Consider the following 20613-nt stretch of genomic DNA (forward strand, 5'->3'; position numbering starts at 1 on the left):
TTTCTGAATTTACAGTTCAATTGTGTTCCATTATTAGACCATTGCTTCTATACTAAATGGCCTTTCTGATAGTTACAACATTTACAAGATTGTTATGAAGCTTTAATTTACAATCATTGTTTCACTTTGAACTCTTAACAGGACATATGACACAATAATAAAAACCCACCAATTTACCATTCCTTGAATCTCAGTTTTAGTCGGTGGGACCTACATTCTCATAATCATGCCCCTGACACAACTGTTCTTATTATCCCCATGTTACTAGGATATAAGCCTAAACAATAAACAACCCACCACATTAGGCCAAATGAATGCTAGATAGCTCTGAGCTTGTTTCACATGATCCCCTTTAAGGTTTGCTAATCTGCTGGATGTCTCCATAATAACCCATGAGACAAGTTGCTTCTTTAGCAATGTGCCAGAGTGTGTGCCATGCAGATTTAATGCATAAAGCCAGGCAGCCAAAAGCAAATTATAAATATTTCTTTAGGAGAGAAGGGATTGGTTGCTTAAGGAAATGTTTAAGTGTGCATGCCTCTCTTCCATAATTCATAAATATTTAAGTATCTCTGACCTATGCTTTGGAAGAATAAGCAAGCAAACAAGAGGAAAAGTGAAAAAGCCTGAACAAACACTGGAGCCATTGCCCTAGAAAACACGTAACAATTATTAGGGCTGAATACTGATTGAAACAAGTTTGAAAATCTGAATGAAGATTTTTGGCTGCTGTTTGATTTATCCTGAGTTGGGGAAACAGACTTTGTACTTTTTAATAGACTGAGTAGTTAGCACACGTTGCTAATTTCTTTTCCTAAGTAGAAGAATATGCAAGGCAATATTTTGAGCTAATGCCTAATTCAAATGGTGTGACATTCCCAGAGACTACAAGTGTTTTAAGATGAACACTACCTGTTTGCTGCTCAGTTTGTCAGTGATATCAAAATATACTTTCAAGGCTTTTTTAAAATGCTAATGCTAATAAGCATCCTGCTGTATAGGATAAGCCACTGCAGTCAGTGGGACTATTCCTGAAATACGCTACTATCAAATGCAAGTTAACATTTCATAATTTGATCCCATTTCGAAGTTACCAGATACCTCTCTGTCAGAAAGGTTGTATACAATTGGCATTTTGACAACCTGATTTTTATAAATCAGGGAGTCCTATAACTGGAAGGAGACAAGCAAACAGACAAACCAAAGAACTGCAAACTGCAGATGAGGATGAAACAGATGCATCTGCCACAAAGAGAGTTAGTCAAAGCCTTAGGGTAAGGCCTGCCACAGTTCTTTTTGGCCAACAAAGAGTAGCTGTATGAAAGCGGAAAATACCTAATAAGCAGTTTCTATGCAAGTCACTGCAGGCTGTAAGGGCACTATTTTTCCTGGATTTCCTAGAACAGCAGAATCCCTAGTGTTGACCTTTGCAAGACTGCTGTCACATGCCCTTCCACAGCTGATTTCTGTTTGGCAAGGGAGTGAGACATAAAAATCCATGTCTCTGACTTATGACTAAAAAAAATGTAACACCTCTTTCACCAAAGTTGACTGCATTTATTCCTCATATAAGAGGAATTATTCTTAATTAATTACAAATAGTTATGAACAACTGGGAAAGAAATCAGCAGTAAGCTCAAGTATATTATTTTTTTCTTCCTGCAGGGAAGAATTTTCAGGGATATCTCCAGGAACTTCAGATATGTAAAGGTAACAGACTATGGAAGCCATATTCTTATGTGTGAATTTGAGACAATTTTCCCTTCCAAATCATAGCAAATAAGACCCCTAAATCCAGAAGGCGAAGAGAGAAAATAATTCTGCTATAAATTAATTTATTTCTGTAGAATCTCAACAGGGAAGAGTTTAGTTCTGGCTTTGTATGAACAGCAACTGTCTTTGTAAAAACAGTAACCCACTAATTTTAGTTGGGGAGGCCAAATATCTTGTGAACTGATATAACAGAGGTTAAATTTAACCCTTAAAACTCTCATAACCAGAACCACCAAGAATGTGAAGTGCAACATTGTATATATTCTCTCAGCCTGCCATGTTGGAAAAATTGTGCAAATTATGCAGGTGTAGAGGCCAATATTAACACTTTAACTCATTAATGAGTGCCTTTTTATTTCTGCTCAATTTTTTTCCCCCAAAGATAATAAGCTATCTGAGAAGAGTTCCACTTACGTTATAACACGTGTACCTAAACAGGCATATACAATCGGAACTATATTAGGGTGCAGTGCACATGCTTTAGATGGTATTGAATGCCCTCCCTCCTGCTTTCCCCCGCTGAAAACACGTAATTGAATCTTTAGACAGCTTTACTTTAGGCATCTAAAATTAGCTATTCTGAATCACTCTCCAGAAGAAAGTGTTTTTCTGCCATCCTATACAGGAAGCTGAAGTTCCTTGGCACCTCATTCAGAAGCTGTAATCACCTTCTGCCCTCATCCTCCAAGTGAATAGTGCTCTGTAAAATAGAAGTTGATGCAGTAACTGTATTTCTAAGTTTGTTATAGTCTTTGCTTGATGAAAAACTTTCCCATATTTGGATATAGCTTTCTCAAATTTTGTTTAAATAAAGTACAAGGGGTCACTTTTGTCTCCAGATGTTATTTTCTAGCTAGAAACCAGCATAAATGTGTTGTTTTTCAGATCAGTGTTTCTCTTTCTTTGACTTTAAACTAAAGATTTTAATTGCATTCACACTCTTCAAAAGATTGCTTACCTTGACTAATCCTACTGCCATCTTGTTCATTGTTTCTCAAGAAAGTAGTAACAGGGCAGTTCAGTTCCCTCAGGCAAGAGAGGAGAGGAACAGCTGCAATTACTGCTCTGTAGTGTTTACACCAGCCAAGGAACTGTTATTACCTTTAAATCCTTGGAGCAACTCAGTTTGCCTGAGGCAGGGGAGCAAACATTTCCAGAGCAGACAGTAATTACAGCCTCTTCTCAAGTCTATATTCAGAAAGAAGGGAGTAGCTCCTTGCAATGAAAACATTCTTGTTAGGGTAAAGATTTGCAGACAGTAATTATAGATGCATCTTCTTGGAGAAAGTAAGTTCCTACCATCTTGCCTGAAAGTTGGTGGGCAACATGGCAGCAGTTTCCTCAGTGTATTTAGAGTCTTTCACCGCCTGCTTTGGGTGACAGACTGATTGAGACACACTGGAATGAGATTAAGTGTGAGGATGCTTCTGTCTCAAAGAAGGAAGCAAATTATTCTATTTTGTAGTGGGGCTCTCTGAGGTATGGGAGTCACAGACCAGGATATATATGATATAGGTAATGTGAGCCTCCTACTGGATTGAATATTATTTTACAAATTGCAAAATATACAAAAGTTTGCCACACTGCAAGCTCCACTTTTAACTTAGGTCAGAGAGAACAGATTGGTCACTAAACAAAATATTCAGGAAAAGCAGGAACCCCAGTTCAGTTTAAGTGACAAGTTTCCTAAATATCAATGACAGTGCTGGTGTTAGCTGATCTAAAGCAGTAAGCCATCCAACAAGGGAATGTGTGAACAATGCGCAACTTGACATAAGCCACTGCTAACATTTGAAATTTCTCATGAATGGAAAGACTATTTTTTCACAACGACAGCGCTTAACTTGGATTCATCAGTTCTCAAGATTTAATGCGAAAACAACAGGTGGCAACCATATTTAGTATGCTCTCAATTCATATTCCTCCTACTTAATAAGAGAGGAAAAAGCTACTGATGCAAGCAGCACAGACGGATTCCTTGTTGTGAAAGCTAGTCCTTGATCATATGACTTGGGAACTAAATGTGCTTTTACATACTGCTACAGCCAAAACATATTGCAAACTTGAAGAACAAATTTATTTTTAACTCACTTGGCAAAATCTATCTGTAAAATGCATCATTTTTCTCCTTTTAAATACCAGAGTGTTAGCATAGCAGGAGAAACGGTTATTTTTTAAAAAATTAATAAATATAATTAGTAAATTAATCACTATACAGAAAATAGTTTGAAAGTGCAAGTAATATATACATGCTTAGTATTGTAATTACAAATGGACTCAGAATCACTTTTTTCCTCATTTGAGATTCTGAACAAGAAGCATTTTTCTGAGCCTGAGAGGGTCAGGTTATTTAGTGTGATGACTGTTTAATGTGTTAACCTTGTTGACTTTGGATAAAGGCACTTGTGTGTCTCTGGTACAAGTCAGATGTGCAGGTCTGCTAGTTGAGAGAAAATGAGCTACCTCAGATTAGGAATGCTTATTAAAATTGCAAAGTACTTAGAAAAAGTGTGAAAAATCAAGCTGCAGTTTTAACTCAGGCCCCAAAGGGCAGAAACTGCAGTTTAGATATTCAGACATTCCTTGAATATCTCCAGTATTCTAGTTTTTTTGTGGTAATATAGCTAACAAAGTAATAGAATACAGCTTTGAAGTTGCTTTCCTATCTGCAAATTTCAATTTCAGAAAATTGAACTATGATTTTTTCTTCATTCCAAGTCTAAACAGACTCTGTCATTCTTCAGAGGTAATGAACACTTTCCCACATTGGAAACTGCTGTTTGGACAATCCTCTATCACAGAGTAGGAAAAAAGAAGTGTCCATAAATGTTAGAAAAGAAGTAATTTCAGACTTCCAAAGTTCAATGCACATTTAGACTATTCTATAGCTATTTTCACTTAACAATAGATTTTTTTTTTTAATTTCAGCTTCTGAGACACTTAAACAATTTACTCCTATGTAAATTTATGATAAAAGTATCTGTTACATAGTGTTCAGGTACACCTTTTGTTTATTCATGTTTTTACCAGCAAAATAATAAACAAGACGTAGTTGCCCAAATAGGAATTTGACCATCACCAAGTTTCATTTGATTTAATGCCAGAAAGAACATAAATTCATGTATAAGTTGTCTTGCATAGTGTAAATACAAGGCAACAGAATGTAATTAACTTTGCTTTTTCAGTACCTGTTCAGAGAGACTTGACTCCTCTAATGCTTTAGTCAAGGGAAATTAACAAAGTATCTGTTATCCTCCTCTCACTCAGCCCATAATGCAGAATAATTACTTTCACTGAAGCTTTGAAAAAAGGAGTAATTTGGTGTGCTAAAAGTGATTATAGACTTTTGCTCTCCCAAAATGTTACAATAGAAATTCTTGATAGGAGAGCTATGGAGTAGCATAGAGCCTCCTTTAGGCCCCTGATAAAACTGTATTTACATAATACTGATTTACTAATACTTTTCTCCAAAAAACATTATAGCTCTGATTATCATTTGAGCCGTCTAAATCAAAGTAGTGTCACTCTTCATACAGAAGTGTACATAAATATAACACATGAGAACATGTTCTGCTGCACAGTTTTAGTATTGCTTTGCATTGATAATAAAAGTAACATCTGTAACAAAAGTTACATAAGCATACAGTATAAATATTTTCTGCAGGAAGATGCCTTGGGAATATCTGAGCATCATATATCTTACTTAGATTTTCTGTTGCTTTCCTTCTTGTTATAAAATGTTTCAGCATTTAATTAGCCATTAAAAAAATTAGGCAGCACTAATCTGAGTATAAAGATCAGAAAACAGGATTTGCCCTTGTCAGCAGCTTTAAATCTAATCAGCTTGCAGCTGTTGTATAGTCACGATGTAATTCCTGAAGGGAAATTCAATTAACAATTATATTTAGGAGACAGCTGGAGATAAGAGCTATCAGTACTAGTATCACATATCCATCACAGGCTTTATCCTCACCCACAGAAGTCAATGGCAGGACCAAGCACTGCTGAGCTCCACTTTACTGACTGACATTATTATTTCAAATAAGTATCTTTAACAGACAGTTACAGAATCTGCTACTAAACTCTGTAACTGATTATCCTCAGTGAAGAAGTCCATCCCCATTTCATGTTTATACACCCCCCTTTAGCACATAATGAACTAAGGAGAAGGCAAGGCAGTAGAAACAGGGCTTTCTGTTACTACGCAAGTCTAAGTGTCAAATCCGTTTAATTACCCGCGCTGTGCTCTGTTGGCTTCAGACTTGTAGAAGACTCCCTAATTCCCTCACTATCAGGCTGTAGGTATTGGCACTCTCAGTAGTTTATACGCAGATTCTTAACGGCTGTCAAATACCAGTCTCCAAGGTACTGGGCCATCTAACCGTGAAAACCTCAGCTCCAGTGAAAAAGAGGTTTACGCAGTTTATACAGTTTACTATCAGTAATGGAGCACACACTTGGCTCACAACTGCAAATACAGTGGATCTGGACACCCAGTTTTAATTAAAATAAATACTTTGGGGAACAACCAGCATTCATTTTTCTTCTAAGCTTCTACAAGTTAAGACAGTTGGAAGATGACTGTTTCTATTATGATCTCTATGTTTGGATCAGAGCAGCTTTACAAAAGGGCTCTTTAATAAACCACAAAGCCACAAAACATGAATTCTAAACTTAAGTAGGAGTTACAGCCTTTCCGCAAAATCGTTTTGTTTATGTGCCTAGAAGGACAGTATCTTGAGCACAGCCGTCCCTTTTCCCCCAGTTCTCCCGAGTCTGCCAAAGGTTACTTGGATATCCCACTTGTCCCTGTTTGACAGGGCTAGGAGACAGCGCTACCGCTCGGCACGACCTCCGGAGGCTGACTGAAAGCGTGGGGTGCGGCGGGCGAGGGAAAGCGTACCCAGAACACGCTAACTTATCCCAGGCGCTGTGCCACTGCTTCTGTCACTGCACAACAGCAGCTAACCAGCTCGCTGGCCCAAGTGCGTTCCCGGAATATAACCTCACAGCACCTCCTGAAAACTGATGCGCCTTAAAGCAACTGAAAGGGCAGCACAAACAAAACGTTACAGAGCACCAGCAGATCTGACTTTGTTCCCGTTAATTCTAGGTTTGTCCCCAAAGCGAGGCTTTTGGTGCGGCCGAAACCGAAATGTAGCAGCAGGCTGCCAGGTGATTCACGGAGCCGCCTCCCCCCGCGCCCGGCTCCCCGCAACGCCGCCGCCAGCGCCTCCAGCGCAGCCCGTAACGAGGGGCGCGACGGCGCGGCGGCCGTTAAGCGCGGCCGTTGGGCGCGCCGGCCGTTGGCGCCCCGCCCCGCCGCGCGAGGCCCCCTGCCGGGGTGGGGGTGGGGCGACGCCCGCCGGCAGCCCCGGCCCGGCACCGCCCCTCCCGGCGCGGCCGCCTTCCGCTCCCCGCCCCCCGCGCCGGAAGCGGCCTCGGCGGCGCGGGGCGGCGCTCGTTCCCGCAGCTGTGCCGTCACCGCGCGCCGCTGGGCCACTCGCCGGCGGGCCGGGCCGGGCCGCACCGCAGCGGGACCGCACCGGGCCGGGCCGGGCCGCGCCGGGCCGCACCGGCCGGCCGGCATCGGCCACAGCGCAGCGCGGCGGCGGCGGCCATGGCGGCGGCGCCGCAGAAGGAGATCGTGTACAACAAGCTGCTGCCGTACGGGGGCTGCCTGGAGGCCGAGGCGACGCGCTTCCTCGCGCAGATCAAAGGCAACCTGGCGCGGGCCGTGCAGCTGCAGGAGCTGTGGCCCGGGGGGCTCTTCTGGACCCGGAAGCTCTCCACGTGAGTGCGGCGCCCAACGCCCGCCCCGGGCCGTTCGTAACGGTGCTGCCGCCGGGCCTGCTCGGGGGCGCCGCGCCGCGGAGCGGGGCCTGCGGGCGCTGCCGGGCCGCGGGAGGCCAAGCCGCCGTGACTCACGCCCGGCCGGCCGGCCGGCGGGGGCAGACGCACGCCCGGGGGCCGGGCGGGCGCTCGGCGGAAGCGCGTTGGTTTCCTAACGGTTGGTGCGGGGCGCGGGGGGGGCTCCGCTGCGCTGCGCTGCGCCGCGCTGCGCGGCCGGCGGGCCCGAGCGAGGCGGGGTCAGCCGGCCTCTTGCATAAGGCCGCCGGGCGCTCCGCAGCAGGAAACCGGGACAAAGGTGGTTTCGTTTCCAGGAGCTCGTCTGTCGTCTCAGAAACTTCTCCGGTCCCGTGAAGCGAGCTGTTCTCTTTCTCAGTGCATACTCGATCGCCTGTTTCTTTTTCTTTTTCCCTCCTTAAACAAGTTGTGGAAGATAACTATATTCGCAACTTTTGCGGTAGGAACGGGAGGTCTTTCTCAAAACTGACCGTGCTTTTGTTGGTTCAGCGCTGGAAGGATTAAATCCTGGCTTTGCTGCTGTGCCCTAGTTTAAAGGGGGGGAAAAAAAGCCTCGATATGTTGCCTGTGCTGTGGCAAGGTGTAGTTCATGTTGGTTCCGATGTGGGTACTGAGAGGGTGGGTTTTTATACAGATGGAAAGCAGAGTGTTTTCATATAGTAGCACCAAGCAGAGTGTAGAATTTGCTTAGTGAATTTTACAAAATATGCTTACCCGTTCGTTTCTTAATATGCACTATTCTAGCTAATTTGGCACTAAAAATAGTGTCATATGACAGGTGGCTGCTATAGCTTCGACCAGTGCACCCTGTTTATGTGAATACCTTCTTTTTGATGAATGCTCTGTGTGCCTTCATAATTGGTGTTTTCTGTGTACTAGAAAGGACAGAGTACTTGCATTCAGTAGAATTGTGAACTTCACTTACAATTTTACTTATATAAAGTAGGATTTCTTTTTAAGTATTAATTGGGATTTTAATATATATCCAGCAGTCAAAAATCTGGATAGTATACATGTATTGAAACATAAGTGACCTTATGTTTGCTAGGAAGCATTCTTAGATAGAATTACACTGATGGTTGCGAAATGACTCACATGTTTTCATTATGAGACAGTCTGAACCTGCTTGGACCCAGTTTCAATACTGTTTTTTTTTTTTTTTCCCTTAGCCATCTGCTAACTCATACTGTTTACAGTGATGCCTGTTGTCTTTGGACTTTGTATGCTAATCAAGCTGAAATAAATTGTAGCAGTTCTTAGTAAGAGAAAGATATACCTTAAATAGGGCAATTCCTACAGTTAAGTGGTTTGAGAATGTGCAGGTGTAGATTACAATTATCCTACTAGTCATTCTGTAAACTGCAATGTCTGCTACTAGCTTAGGCTTCAGGGCAGTGAATTTAGCCTGTTGAGAACTGCTGCTACAATACTTTATGAATCATAAAAAGGGCAGGAGGCTCTCATTTGTGGTTTTCCACCTACCCTTTGAAGTTTAAATTTAGTGTGCTTTGCAACTTGCCTGATGCCTGTCTGTCCCAAGATTTCTTTGTGGCATATTATAGTAATTCTTTGTGGCAGTAAGACTTGAATGTGTTTGGATGTAGGCAAGGAAGAAAACTGTGGGGCTGGTTTTAAAAATAAGCTGATACAGTTAACATTGGAGATATTTTACTTCCTTAGTTTAATTTGGCAAAATAGTTCTGTGGGATAAAATATTACAATAAAAGTTTAGGCCTAGATGAAGTACTTCCAAAACATAAGATTATGATATTCTCATTTGTCATACCTAAGTCAAATTATAACACAATGACAGTAAAACCAAAGCTTTATTGTCTGTTCTTAAGGAGTAATTTATCTCCCTATCAACTTTGTACCTTTTTTTCTTGCTAGCCAGCTATAATAAATTACATGTTTGTTTGACTAGAAGATGGTCAAAATCTTCGTAAGATCTCTGCCTAGTTTTATTACAACTGTGAATTATAACAACTAGTAGGTAGTTGCATTATGTTCGGTGAAGTAACTTATAAATCAGAATCAAAGCTGACATATTTTGAATCCTTCTTGTACAGATAAAAATGTCAATACAGATAGACAATGTAACACGTGAACGTATGAATGAATTAAAAGAAAAAAAAATCACAGATTATATACCTATATAGCTCTGCCTCTTCAGGTGCACTGCAACTTTATGCAGCTGTACATAGCCTCCAGATGTATGAGGAATGACAGTGAAAACTCAAAACACTTCTTGGTTTTTTTTGAATGTAAAAAATTTTTGTGCTAGTTACTATTTCATGATAACAGCTGAACCTAAGATCTTTTTATTTCTTGTAGGGCAGCAGCTGAGAATATGAATTATATACAGTTGTCTTAAATGCAGCTATTTCAGCTGTCTGATGTCACAAATTGAGTAGGGAAAGATGACTAAAACTGAGATTTATTAGATATAATGTCTATTGTATCTCCTAGATATAATGTTCTTGTATGCAATGATGTAAATGGACTCTTTGGTTGGACCGCTTATACAAAGCATGGTGAGAGGACTTTCTTACCTTGTAAAACACAAATCGTGTTGTGGTAGTGTATGCTTCTTGGTTGTATTCTTTGCTACAATGTGTGTGGGGGGAGAGGGGAGAACAACACTTCAGTTGCTTCAGTCATTGCATAAATGGACTTGCATTATATTTTTTTAATGGTCCCCTACCTCAAACCTACATAGCTTGTTTCATTTTTCACCTTTTTTTTTGTTTTTCATAGAAACTTTGAGCATAGATATTTTTAGACTATAGCTTGTAAATGAGCATTAGTGTAATAAGAGCATTTAATAATCACAGTATATACAGTTGATTGATGCAACTGGGAACATACTTCTGCATTTTGTACTTCAAAAGACAAGGGTTGGATTTTTGAAGCTAAGGGATGCAGGTACTATTCCTGACTGTTACTTTGTGTCAGGGATAGAGACTTCTTACAGAATGGTACTTAAATGTCTTACTGTGAGGTATGAAAAAATGTAGTTCAACTATTTTGAATTGCAGGACACAGCAAATTACAGTTAGGATAAAACTTGTCAATGAAACTTCTCTGAACATTTCAATTGCTATTGCACTAGGAATCTTTTATTTACTTCCATTTCTTCCTATATTTATAAGAAAAACATATAGGACAGTATACTGTATACATATATGGAATAGAAATAGTTTGTTGAGCATAGTTTCGGTGGGGTTTTCTGATACTAGTTTTGAACAGATGATAATCCATTTTTGTATGCTGGAAAATGAAATTAGATCACTAGGAATTTGGGAGAGCACTCTGTTCAGCTTCATAAATAAGTGAAGGCAATTTTGAACTGTAGCACAACAGCCAACACTCTAGGGTAATTTAGGGTGTCCACTTCATACGATAGTACATTTCTTAAAAATAGGCTTATTGTAATTGTAGAGTGAAAGTTCGGTATACTCAATTCTGTTACAGTAAGGGAATCAGTGTTTTCTTTTTGTGTGTGTGTGTGTGTCTCCAGAGACATTGTACTGAGCATAAAAATGACAGAGTCAGAATGTTCACTTCCTAATTAGTATTGCCAGTACAACTGAGCACCATTTATTTATTATGCTTGTTGCAGTTGATTGGTAGAGATTGAGAGCTTAAAATTAGTATGGATTTCTTAAAGAAGGCTTGAAAATGGTAGGGGAATTAAGATTTCAAGTAGCATCTTAATGTAGAATTACTTGCCTTCATATAAGGAGTCTTATTGTTTTCAGTCAGCTTAGTTTGGGAAATGATTTTTTTTTAAAGACATTCTTCCAAAAGCAGAAGGTGATGCTGGTATTGTGCAGAATTGACAAAATTCTACCTGTAGAGTCATAGAATCAGTAAGGTTGGAAGGGACCTCTGGAGATCATCTAGTCCAACCCTTCTGCTCAAACAGGGTCACCTACAGCATGTTAGACAGGGTTGCATCCAGGCGGGCCTTGAAGATCTCCAGAGAAGGAGACTCCACAACCTGGTCCAGGGCTCCATCACTCTCACAGTGAAGAAATTCCCCCTCATGGTCAGGCGGAACTTCCTGTGCTTCAATTTCTGCCCATTGCCTCTTGTCCTGTCACACGGGACAACTGAAAAGAGTTTGTCCCGGTCCTGCTGACACCCTCCCTTCAGGTACTTGTAGACATTGATCAGATCCCCCCTCAGACTTCTCTTCCCCAGGCTGAAGAGGCCCAGCTCTCACAGCCGTTCCTCACAGGGCAGGTGCTCCAGCCCTCTCATCATCTTCATAACCCTCTGCTGGACTCTCTCCAGTAGCTCCATGTCTCTCTTGTACTGGGGAGCCCAGAACTGGACACAGTACTTGAGATGAGGCCTCCCCAGGGCTGAGTAGAGGGGCAGGATCACCTCCCTCAACCTGCTCGCAACACTCTTCCTAATACAGCCCAGGACACCATTTTCCTTCCTGGCCACAAGGGCACATTGCTGGCTAACGGTCAACTTGTCATCCACCAGCACTCCCAGGTCCTTCTCTGCAGAGCTGCTCTCCAGCAAGTCAATCCGCTGCTTGTACTGGTGTCTGCGGTTATTTTTGCCTAGGTGCAGGACTCTGCTCTTGCCCTTGTTGAACCTCATGAGGTTCCTTTCTGCCCAACTCTCCAGCCTGTCCAGGTCTCTCTGAATGGCAGCACAGCCCTTAGGTGTATCAGCCACACCTGTATTTTCTTTAATGGTTATGATGTGTTTTTCTATGTAGGGGGCAACTGGACATTCTTCTGAAAATGTCAGTAGTTCCCTTCTGCTAGGGATTTTCTTATTTAATTTTGAGGAAAGCAGAATTAGCACCGTTTTAGGAATAATTTTCTGTTTATTTTCTCTTAATCTACAGCTGGATTAAGGCAGATAACTGAAGATTTTAAAATCTGATGTTCCTTGTCCATTCACATAAAGAATCTGTAAAAATGGGAGCAATTTGAAATCTAGTTTTACTTCTGGGGGATAGTGACGTGTTTGTGCTCGGTATATTTCTCTATACTTGTACCCTTCCTTAGTTAAATGGCATTTGGTGTAGTAGAACTGCTGTTAGAAAATGTCAAGAAAGGTAACCATCCAATCATCACTTTCTGTTTTGTTCTATCTAGTTTTGTTGCCTCTCTTGCAGTGTTTCTTTGTAGTTCTAATTAATGTTGGGGTTCTTTTTAAGGCTTCTTTTGCATGAAGAAGTGAAACTGCTATTTTTGGTTGCTTTAGACTTGTGAGAGAGGAAATGCGTGTGCAAGTGTATGTGACTTACATGACCAAGGGATAATAAAACAGAAGCTGAAGGTGTTTTCAGAACCCTCTGTTCCACAGTAAAATGTGCTGCTCTTGCTGTGTAGCTGGTGTCTTCCTTCTCAAATACAGAGTCAAGAAAGGTACAAACACTCTTGTAAGTGAGCTCCTTTAAAGTTTGTTCATAACATCAAACACTGTCTTCCCCTTTTATTAAAAAGTAAGTGGAAGTTAAGTAAGGAAAATGACCCTGTCTGACAGCATCTGTTGTTTTTCTTGGTAGGACTATGGATGGCCAACTCTTGTCTTACATCAACTCCCTCTGATTTGTCTGTTAAGTCTAGTAGGCTCTTTTCAAGGCCTTTCGAAGTCCTCGAATGCTCTTCCTCTTGTGCCATTTATTAGTTCTCTATGTTAGATGGGGTATTAATAATCAGGTTATCTTGTACAATCTTCTAGACTTTTACTTTGGGTCCTTCCAAAATAGTATGTCAGCAGTGTGTGCTTTTGAGAGGTATACTATTGCTATTAAAATAAATACAAAATAAATACAACTAGGCTGTATACTTCTGTTAGCCTTCAGAAAAATCAAATGTCGCCTGTTGTTTTCTAGTTGGGATATGTTTCTTAGTTCTTTTTTTTTTTTTTTTTTTTTTTTTTTGCCTGTTTCAGTGACTTCTATGTATGTAAGAAGTGTATGAGTTCAATTGTTGGTGATCATTCTATAGGTATATAGAGTTTTTGGCCAATCAGCAATATTTAGATTCTTGTGGTAGGAGAAGAGTTAGCCTGTATTTTATTTGTTTCCTTCTGTATTTAAAATGAATGTTAGTGAAATTACTGCCTGTTAAATGCAAAACTCAGCACTGAAGTCCAACAGGGAAAGCGAAGTGAAAAGAAATATTCTGGAGCTTTCTCTGAAAGCTAGTGATGAGACATAGGGAAGCTGGGGAGAAGAGTGGCCAAATAGTTGAGTCCCGATCTAATTTGCTGTTGTGGCACTATGCGAAATACCCTTCACATAAACATGTTTTATTAAGGGATCATTTTTCTCAGTGGCAGCTGTGTGAGGAGTAGAAGTTTACAGATGAATGATGCACTCAGAAGTAAAATAGATGCATCAAACTAAATTCCTCAATGCTACCTAAGAAGTCAATGTTGGAAATCAAATTTGCGAATCAAGATGGTTAATCTTTTCATTTGGTTGTTAGACCATTAACTGCTAATGTTTGCCTCTTTTAAAATTACCCAACCTCTTGTTTCCTATCGCTTTCAAGGAGGAGTCTTTCAGAGATGTATTTTCTTCCTTACCTTTTCACGTTACGATTCCAGTGCAGGATTCTGAAATACAGGCTGTTCTGCATAGCAGAAAAGTAGTGTGAGATCTGACATTCTTCATGTTACCAAAATAAGCCTTGATGCTCCGCTAGTGCGTGTTTAGCAACAAACCAATACAGCCTCTCTGATCTCTGTATAAAAACTGAAAGTTGTTCTATAAGAGTTATGTCTCATGTGTTTTGCCAAACAACTACTTAGAGTACAGCATGTTAGTAATGTTGCTTATGAACCTGTCAGAATAGTTGGAGCAGTATGAAAGGATAATAAAAAGGGAAAATGTGCTTTCTGGGTGTGTAGTAATTTATACCTGTGCAATGTAAAATTTCGCACTGGAATCTTTTATAGGTTTTGGAGCAGATTATTTTCATTTTTCCTTTTCTTCATCTAAACTTGAATACAGCATGCATTTCTTCCAGAATTAATTCTAATAGAACATCTTTTTTTATAATAGTACATATAAGTGATAACCATGGAGCATGCCACCAGCAAAGCTCAGTTTCTGAGTAAACTGTTCAGTCTTACTGCAAGCTGTCAGATTGAAAAACTGTTCTTGTGGTATCTGGTGTGAGCATTGTGTTAGGCTAACTGTAGAGTTGTGAGACAGTGGACCATCCTTGTTATTTCTGGTTCTGTATTAAAGGTGATGTTGCATTTACCTCATCTGTCTAAACATGAAACCATGTTTTTGATAGATACCTCTATTTAGCACACACTGATTTTTATTTAAGGTTTGAAAATTAGTTTTAGATCCACTAAATCAATCTTAATTAAAATCCTATTTCCCTTTAGAAGAAGCTTAGCACAAATCATAGTTTGAGAGAGGCTAATACTAAATAGAAATGTCACTTGCTAACGCTTATTCTTCAAGCTTTGCATTTTATAGATATATCTGTCTTCCTGGCTTGCAAAAATGAAAAATATATTTAGTACAAGGGTTACGCTTGGTTGCAAATCAATGCATCTTTAAAGGCTCATTCTCATTTCCAAGCAATCCTTGTCTTAGGAGTGTAGCAAAAAATATATGCAAAAAATTATTCAAGCTATAACAGAAATAAGTGTTTTTGGAAATTGTTTCTCTGCTAATTTCAGATATCAGAATTCTTCTTTTACTACAGATAATAAGTTCTTTTTAGGGCTTGGAAAGTGGAATTTATGTTTATCTTTGTTTTCATTAAACAACAAATCAGATGAGATCTGGCTCAAGTACATCTAATGAACATTTTAAAAAATACTGCTGATTTATCTTATGTTTTGCTTGTAGATACATCCGATTATATGGGAGAAAATTTAGCAAAGAAGATCATGTGCTTTTTATTAAGCTGTTGTATGAGTTGGTAACAATTCCAAAACTGGAGATCAGCATGATGCAAGGATTTGCACGCCTGTTGATAAACCTGTTGAAGTAAGTACAGATTTCTGCTGACTGCTGAAATTCTCATCTCTAAATAGCTGATCATTTCGTTTGCTTAATCTTGCTATACAGCTTCATATGTCCTATTACAGATTCCTTCTCTTAATCTCCCTGGCACAACTGATTTGGTTAAAAAGTTTCTTACGTCAATGCCTTGTCCCTTTTAAAGCTTTGCTATTAGTATTGAAAGTGAAGAATGATAATGATTTTTTTTTATTAGGAAAGAAAAAAATTTGGAGAATCAAATGTTGAATCTCAAGTAGGAAGATAACGAGTACTGTTATACATTTTGTTAATATTTAATTTCACTTAGACTTTTCCTAAAGATCTTGATAGCTTGTGTTCGTGAAGAAGTTCTATGTCTGTCTGTTTGAGTTTCTGACTGTTTTTTTACAAATGCTGGAGATAAAACTTAGTTCAGAGCAGTATTCCTGTGGGTGGTATCTTGATGTGCAGTGTGTCAGTATAAATGCTTAATCCTAAAATGCATGTTATTTTCTTATATTAGGAAAAAAGAACTACTTTCCAGGGATGATTTAGAGTTACCATGGAAACCCCTTTATGAAATGTTGGAAAGGATATTATACTCCAAAACAGAGCATCTTGGATTAAATTGGTTTCCTAAGTAAGTTTACACTTAAAATATTTGATGAGTACTTACAGTGCTTGAAAATACACTTACAGATTTACTTTTAATAGCTGGAGTTTGATGTACAGTAAGTATGTATATATTTTGTTTATATTTCATTTTCAGTGATTATATGCAAGACCATGCTCTACAAGTTGATTACTTCTGAACTGTATTTAGAATTTGGACACTCCATCTTAATTAATATGCAGTGCGATTTGTTCTCATACGGTGTTTTTTTTATTCCCCTTTGTTTTAAATTGAATTTTGAGGGATACCTTTTTGGATGTCAAGCGATATTTTCTTAACTCACAGAATCACAGAATGGGTAAGGCTGGAAGGGACCTCTGGAGATCATCTAGTCCAACCCCCCCCCTCCCCCCCCGCCCCCCGCTCAAGCAGGGTCACCTAGAGCATGTTAGACAGGGTTGCATCCAGGCAGGTTTTGAATATCTCCAGAGAAGGAGACTCCACAACCTCTCTGGGCAACCTGTTCCAGTGCTCCGTCACTCTCACAGGAAACAAGTTCTTCCTCACATTCAGGCGGAAATTCCTGTGCTTCAGTTTTTGCCCATTGCTTCTAGTCCTTTCGCATGGGACAATTGAAAACTCAGTTGATTTGTAACTGTTAAATTGACTATTGTGTATTAAATCTCTTTTTTTCTTTTTTAATTCAGTTCATATCGACCAGGCTTGTCTTCACCTAAAACATTTGTGCTTAATGTATTACATAGGTGGTAAGAATGACTTTTTTTTTTTTTTTTTTTTTTTTTGTTCAGCTCTGGCCGATGTGTAATCTCCTGCATGTTTTGTTAGATTGTAACACTTGTCACACAGGTGTAATTTTCTGCATAAATAATTGTATTGGAAAATCAATGTTAACATTACACCACTGTTTGAGAATGTCGCACTGTATGTAAACCTTTCTAATTGGGGAACAGTATACTGTGTGTGAAATGGCTGATAAAGTGGCAACATGCTAACTAATTTAACCAGCATATATATTTCAAGGGTCAAAAGAAAGGTAAATTTTACATTTGAGTAGTCACTACATGTAAATGTGGAGAAAATCAGTATTCGTTTAGGAACACATGTCACTGAGTAAGTTTACCTTACTATTAAAAATGATGAAATCATGGAAAGTGCTTTAGCAGTGAGGTAATAGGTTCTGGAAAATGTATTAAGGCACAATGTTCTAGTAGCAAGGTATGAAAAAAGTTTCCATATCCTAACAGTTCACTGAATTTTTACACTGGAAAACATATTGGAAGATGTGGGTGGGGTGTGTGTGTGTATATAAATTCAGAAATGGTTTAAAACTGGGATAAGTTGAACTGAAAGGGAGAAATTTTAGCTTTGTGTAGTATTTTTTGTAAGAAATTTAGCGGTACTAATCCAGTAAGATACTTGATTTTGATGTGTCATTAAAAACTTGCTAGAATGGCTTAATTTGTGAAACTGTAGCTGGGTGCTACATTTCATTGTTCGTTGTCTTATTTTAAGCTCTTGTAATGAAGTGTGTGCTACAGGACTAGAATGTTGCTTAAGGCATGAATCCATAATGAAAAATAAAAATAATACGTTTACTGCTTTTTGATAATGTAAGAGTGAACAGTATCGGTTTATATGTTTATTTTTTAACCTAAATGTGTTCCTTTGAAAATGCAGGGGAGAAAATGGATTCACAAGCTAATGTGGTCATGTCCTTTCTGCGTGAAGAAAATAACTGTGTAGTGTCAAAACAATGACCTGTGTTGTTGGATGATCTTTTTTTCATATATCAGTGTGTCAAGATAGATTATAAGCTGATTATATTTGTAATACAGAAGGAGGGACTGTAAAAGCAAAGAAAAGGAATTAGAATGAGAAATTATTTCCTTTATCTCATTAAATAATCTGTTTACTTAGTAATTAGTAGGAGCTGACCTTTCAGTGTAAGTTTTTATTTATTGCACCCCTACTACAAAGTTTTCAACAGCTTATTCCAATGGTCAGCCATAAATAGTTCTGAGAGGAAAGCAAACTATAGTAGTCTGTTTATCAAATCTAGTGTGATTCATGTATTCAATTGTACTCTTTAAATCTTTAGCTAAATTTAATGGTGCAGCAGTATGTGGAAGCATACTGGTGTGACAGTTGCAGAATTTCCCATAATTCTGCAGCAGTGGGTATGCAAAGACGCCAGCCAAATGTTGAGCAGAAGCCACTACTTAGAGGTTTGAGAGAGTTTGTTCAAAGTGGTAATGAAAACAGCAACTAGTAGTCTTTGTTCTTGCCAGGTATATTGTTCTCTTCTTTTTTAAGTGGTAGTTGAAAAAACTAGAATCTTAACGGATGTCCTCTATAGTTGTTGTTGCGGTTTAACCATGTCTTCACTGGGTGTTTCCTTGTATAGAAAATTGTATCTACTTTTTTTTTTTTTTTCTTCTTAGCTTCTACTTCCATGACCAGAGGACAGGAGAGAAAAGCCTTTCCAGTCTTCTTCCTCTCCCATCCTTTACCCAGAAATGCTGAGATCTAATTGAAAACTTGTGAACTTGAAAGACTTGTTGATCTTTGGCATCACTGTCTTGAACTTCCCCTGTCCTTCATATGCTCCTTTGTAATAGTTTACTTCAGTGCAATATAGTAGCTTGGTGGCGTTGTTTGTTGCTGTTTTACCACACAACTATTTTTTGTGTTGATCCTTAATGCTCTTAAGGAACATTACTGGTTTGTGCTTTATCTACTATTGAAACAACTGCTATATAGTACATAACTTTCTGGGTTAAATGGAACACAGTTCTTGAATCTTGATGAACTTATTAGAGTTTGGTCTTTTGTTTATGATGAATGTTTGGCTGATCCTGCTCTTCCTTGAAAGTTTTTAGACGTTGTCAGTAAACTCCCAAGCTTTTCTTCTGGGTGAAGTTGCAGATTTGCATTTGTCAGTATTTGATAAAGTTTCTAGAATTTCTTTTAGTAATCTAGAGAGCTGTTTGTCCTGAAGTAGCATTATAAAGGGTAGAATTTTTCTGGCTTGTGCTGACTGTTCAGGTGGTGTTGAAGGGATGATGTGTGTGTGTGTGTGTGTGTGTGTGTGTCTGTGTGTGTCTCCTTCCAAAGCTTTCTCTAAAAATAGTGGTTTAGCCATTTCATATTTCTCCTGGCTTGTGTACAATCTTTTTTTTTTTTGGGGACTAGAGAGAGCGCGTGTGCTTGCTTAGTATTTATATATCTAGAAATAATTGATCTAAACTGATCTGTGATAAGATCCTAAAAATGATCAGTCTGTATCATCTTCATTCCGATAAAAATAGTATTTCTGTATCTGGTTTTGATGATGAAACGAAGGATGTCTGACCCACCTCTAATGTAAATACATTTATATAAATGTAAATAAGTAAATAAATAAATATATAAAAATTGGAATATATATATATATATATATAAATATATATAAATTTATGAGTATGGAAAACACATCTAAAAGATCTAGGAAGTTCTTTTGTAAAACTCTTATTCAGGGAGTAGTATTGGTAAAAGTGCAATTTACTTTGAGATTGTCTTGTAGTAAGTATTGGACCTTAACATGAAAATTGACTGCGTTTATGATTCTGTTGAGATACGTTAACTTAAGAAATAAGTTTTCCTGCTACAGGTGGAAACACTATTTTAAATCAGCTGTTCAACAGTTATTTCATTAACTTCTCTCACTCTTAGATTTGCAGATAGTTTACTTTTCTGTTCAGATTGATTTATGGGCTTCATAAATAGAAGATAAATATGGGCAATAGACTTCAAAAAGTTATAATTAGACTCCAAATCCTAAATCTGGGGTTTCTTTTGGAAACACTGGACAAAAACCAAAACCAATTTTGTCTGTTTTCAGCTTCCACTAAAATGTTACCTTGCTCTGCTGGTTAGTCACCAACAGAATACAGAGTATGGTATCTAAGTAATGATGATAATTCTTCACTCTAGTTAAAACACAGTGAATAGTACATAAAAGGTAGAATCAGGAATTTAGCAGAGCAATTTTAATCCTTGTGATCAGATCTGTGTGGAAGAGGATTAGCCTATGCATGTTCATAGAGGATAATTACATCAGTATCTTACTCTTGAAAAAAATCAGCAAGTTATTGTTTTTTATGCCATTCTTGATACATGGTAACATTAGAATCCCTTATGTTTTCTTTTGTGTTTCAGTTCTGTAGAAAGTGTACTGAAAACACTTGTGAAGAGCTGCCGACCGTAAGTGTTTATATGCTTCAAAAATTAGAAAATAGTTATCTTTACACACTTCTTCCCCTTCTTAAAGTAATATTAAAACATTGTCTGGATAAATTCAAAACCCTAC

At 38.8% G+C, this 20613-nt stretch overlaps 1 protein-coding gene across 2 annotated transcripts in view; it reads left to right on the plus strand.

Moving 5' to 3' along the window:
- Positions 1 to 7378: 7378 nt before the first annotated feature.
- The window catches only part of PSME4 (proteasome activator subunit 4), a 74558-nt gene continuing 61323 nt past the window's right edge, over positions 7379 to 20613 (plus strand). The window contains exons 1-5 of one of the 2 annotated variants that reach the window (XM_062571690.1): positions 7379 to 7566; positions 15497 to 15637; positions 16155 to 16271; positions 16952 to 17011; positions 20463 to 20507. In XM_062571690.1, coding sequence (XP_062427674.1) covers positions 7394 to 7566; positions 15497 to 15637; positions 16155 to 16271; positions 16952 to 17011; positions 20463 to 20507 — 536 coding nt within the window. In that variant the 5' untranslated portion in view covers positions 7379 to 7393. The remainder of the gene's footprint in view (positions 7567 to 15496; positions 15638 to 16154; positions 16272 to 16951; positions 17012 to 20462; positions 20508 to 20613) is intronic. The other variant, XM_062571691.1, reaches the window with a different exon arrangement.

Source organism: Rhea pennata, chromosome 3 (assembly GCF_028389875.1).
Source record: "Rhea pennata isolate bPtePen1 chromosome 3, bPtePen1.pri, whole genome shotgun sequence".
NCBI classification, from domain to species: domain Eukaryota; kingdom Metazoa; phylum Chordata; class Aves; order Rheiformes; family Rheidae; genus Rhea; species Rhea pennata.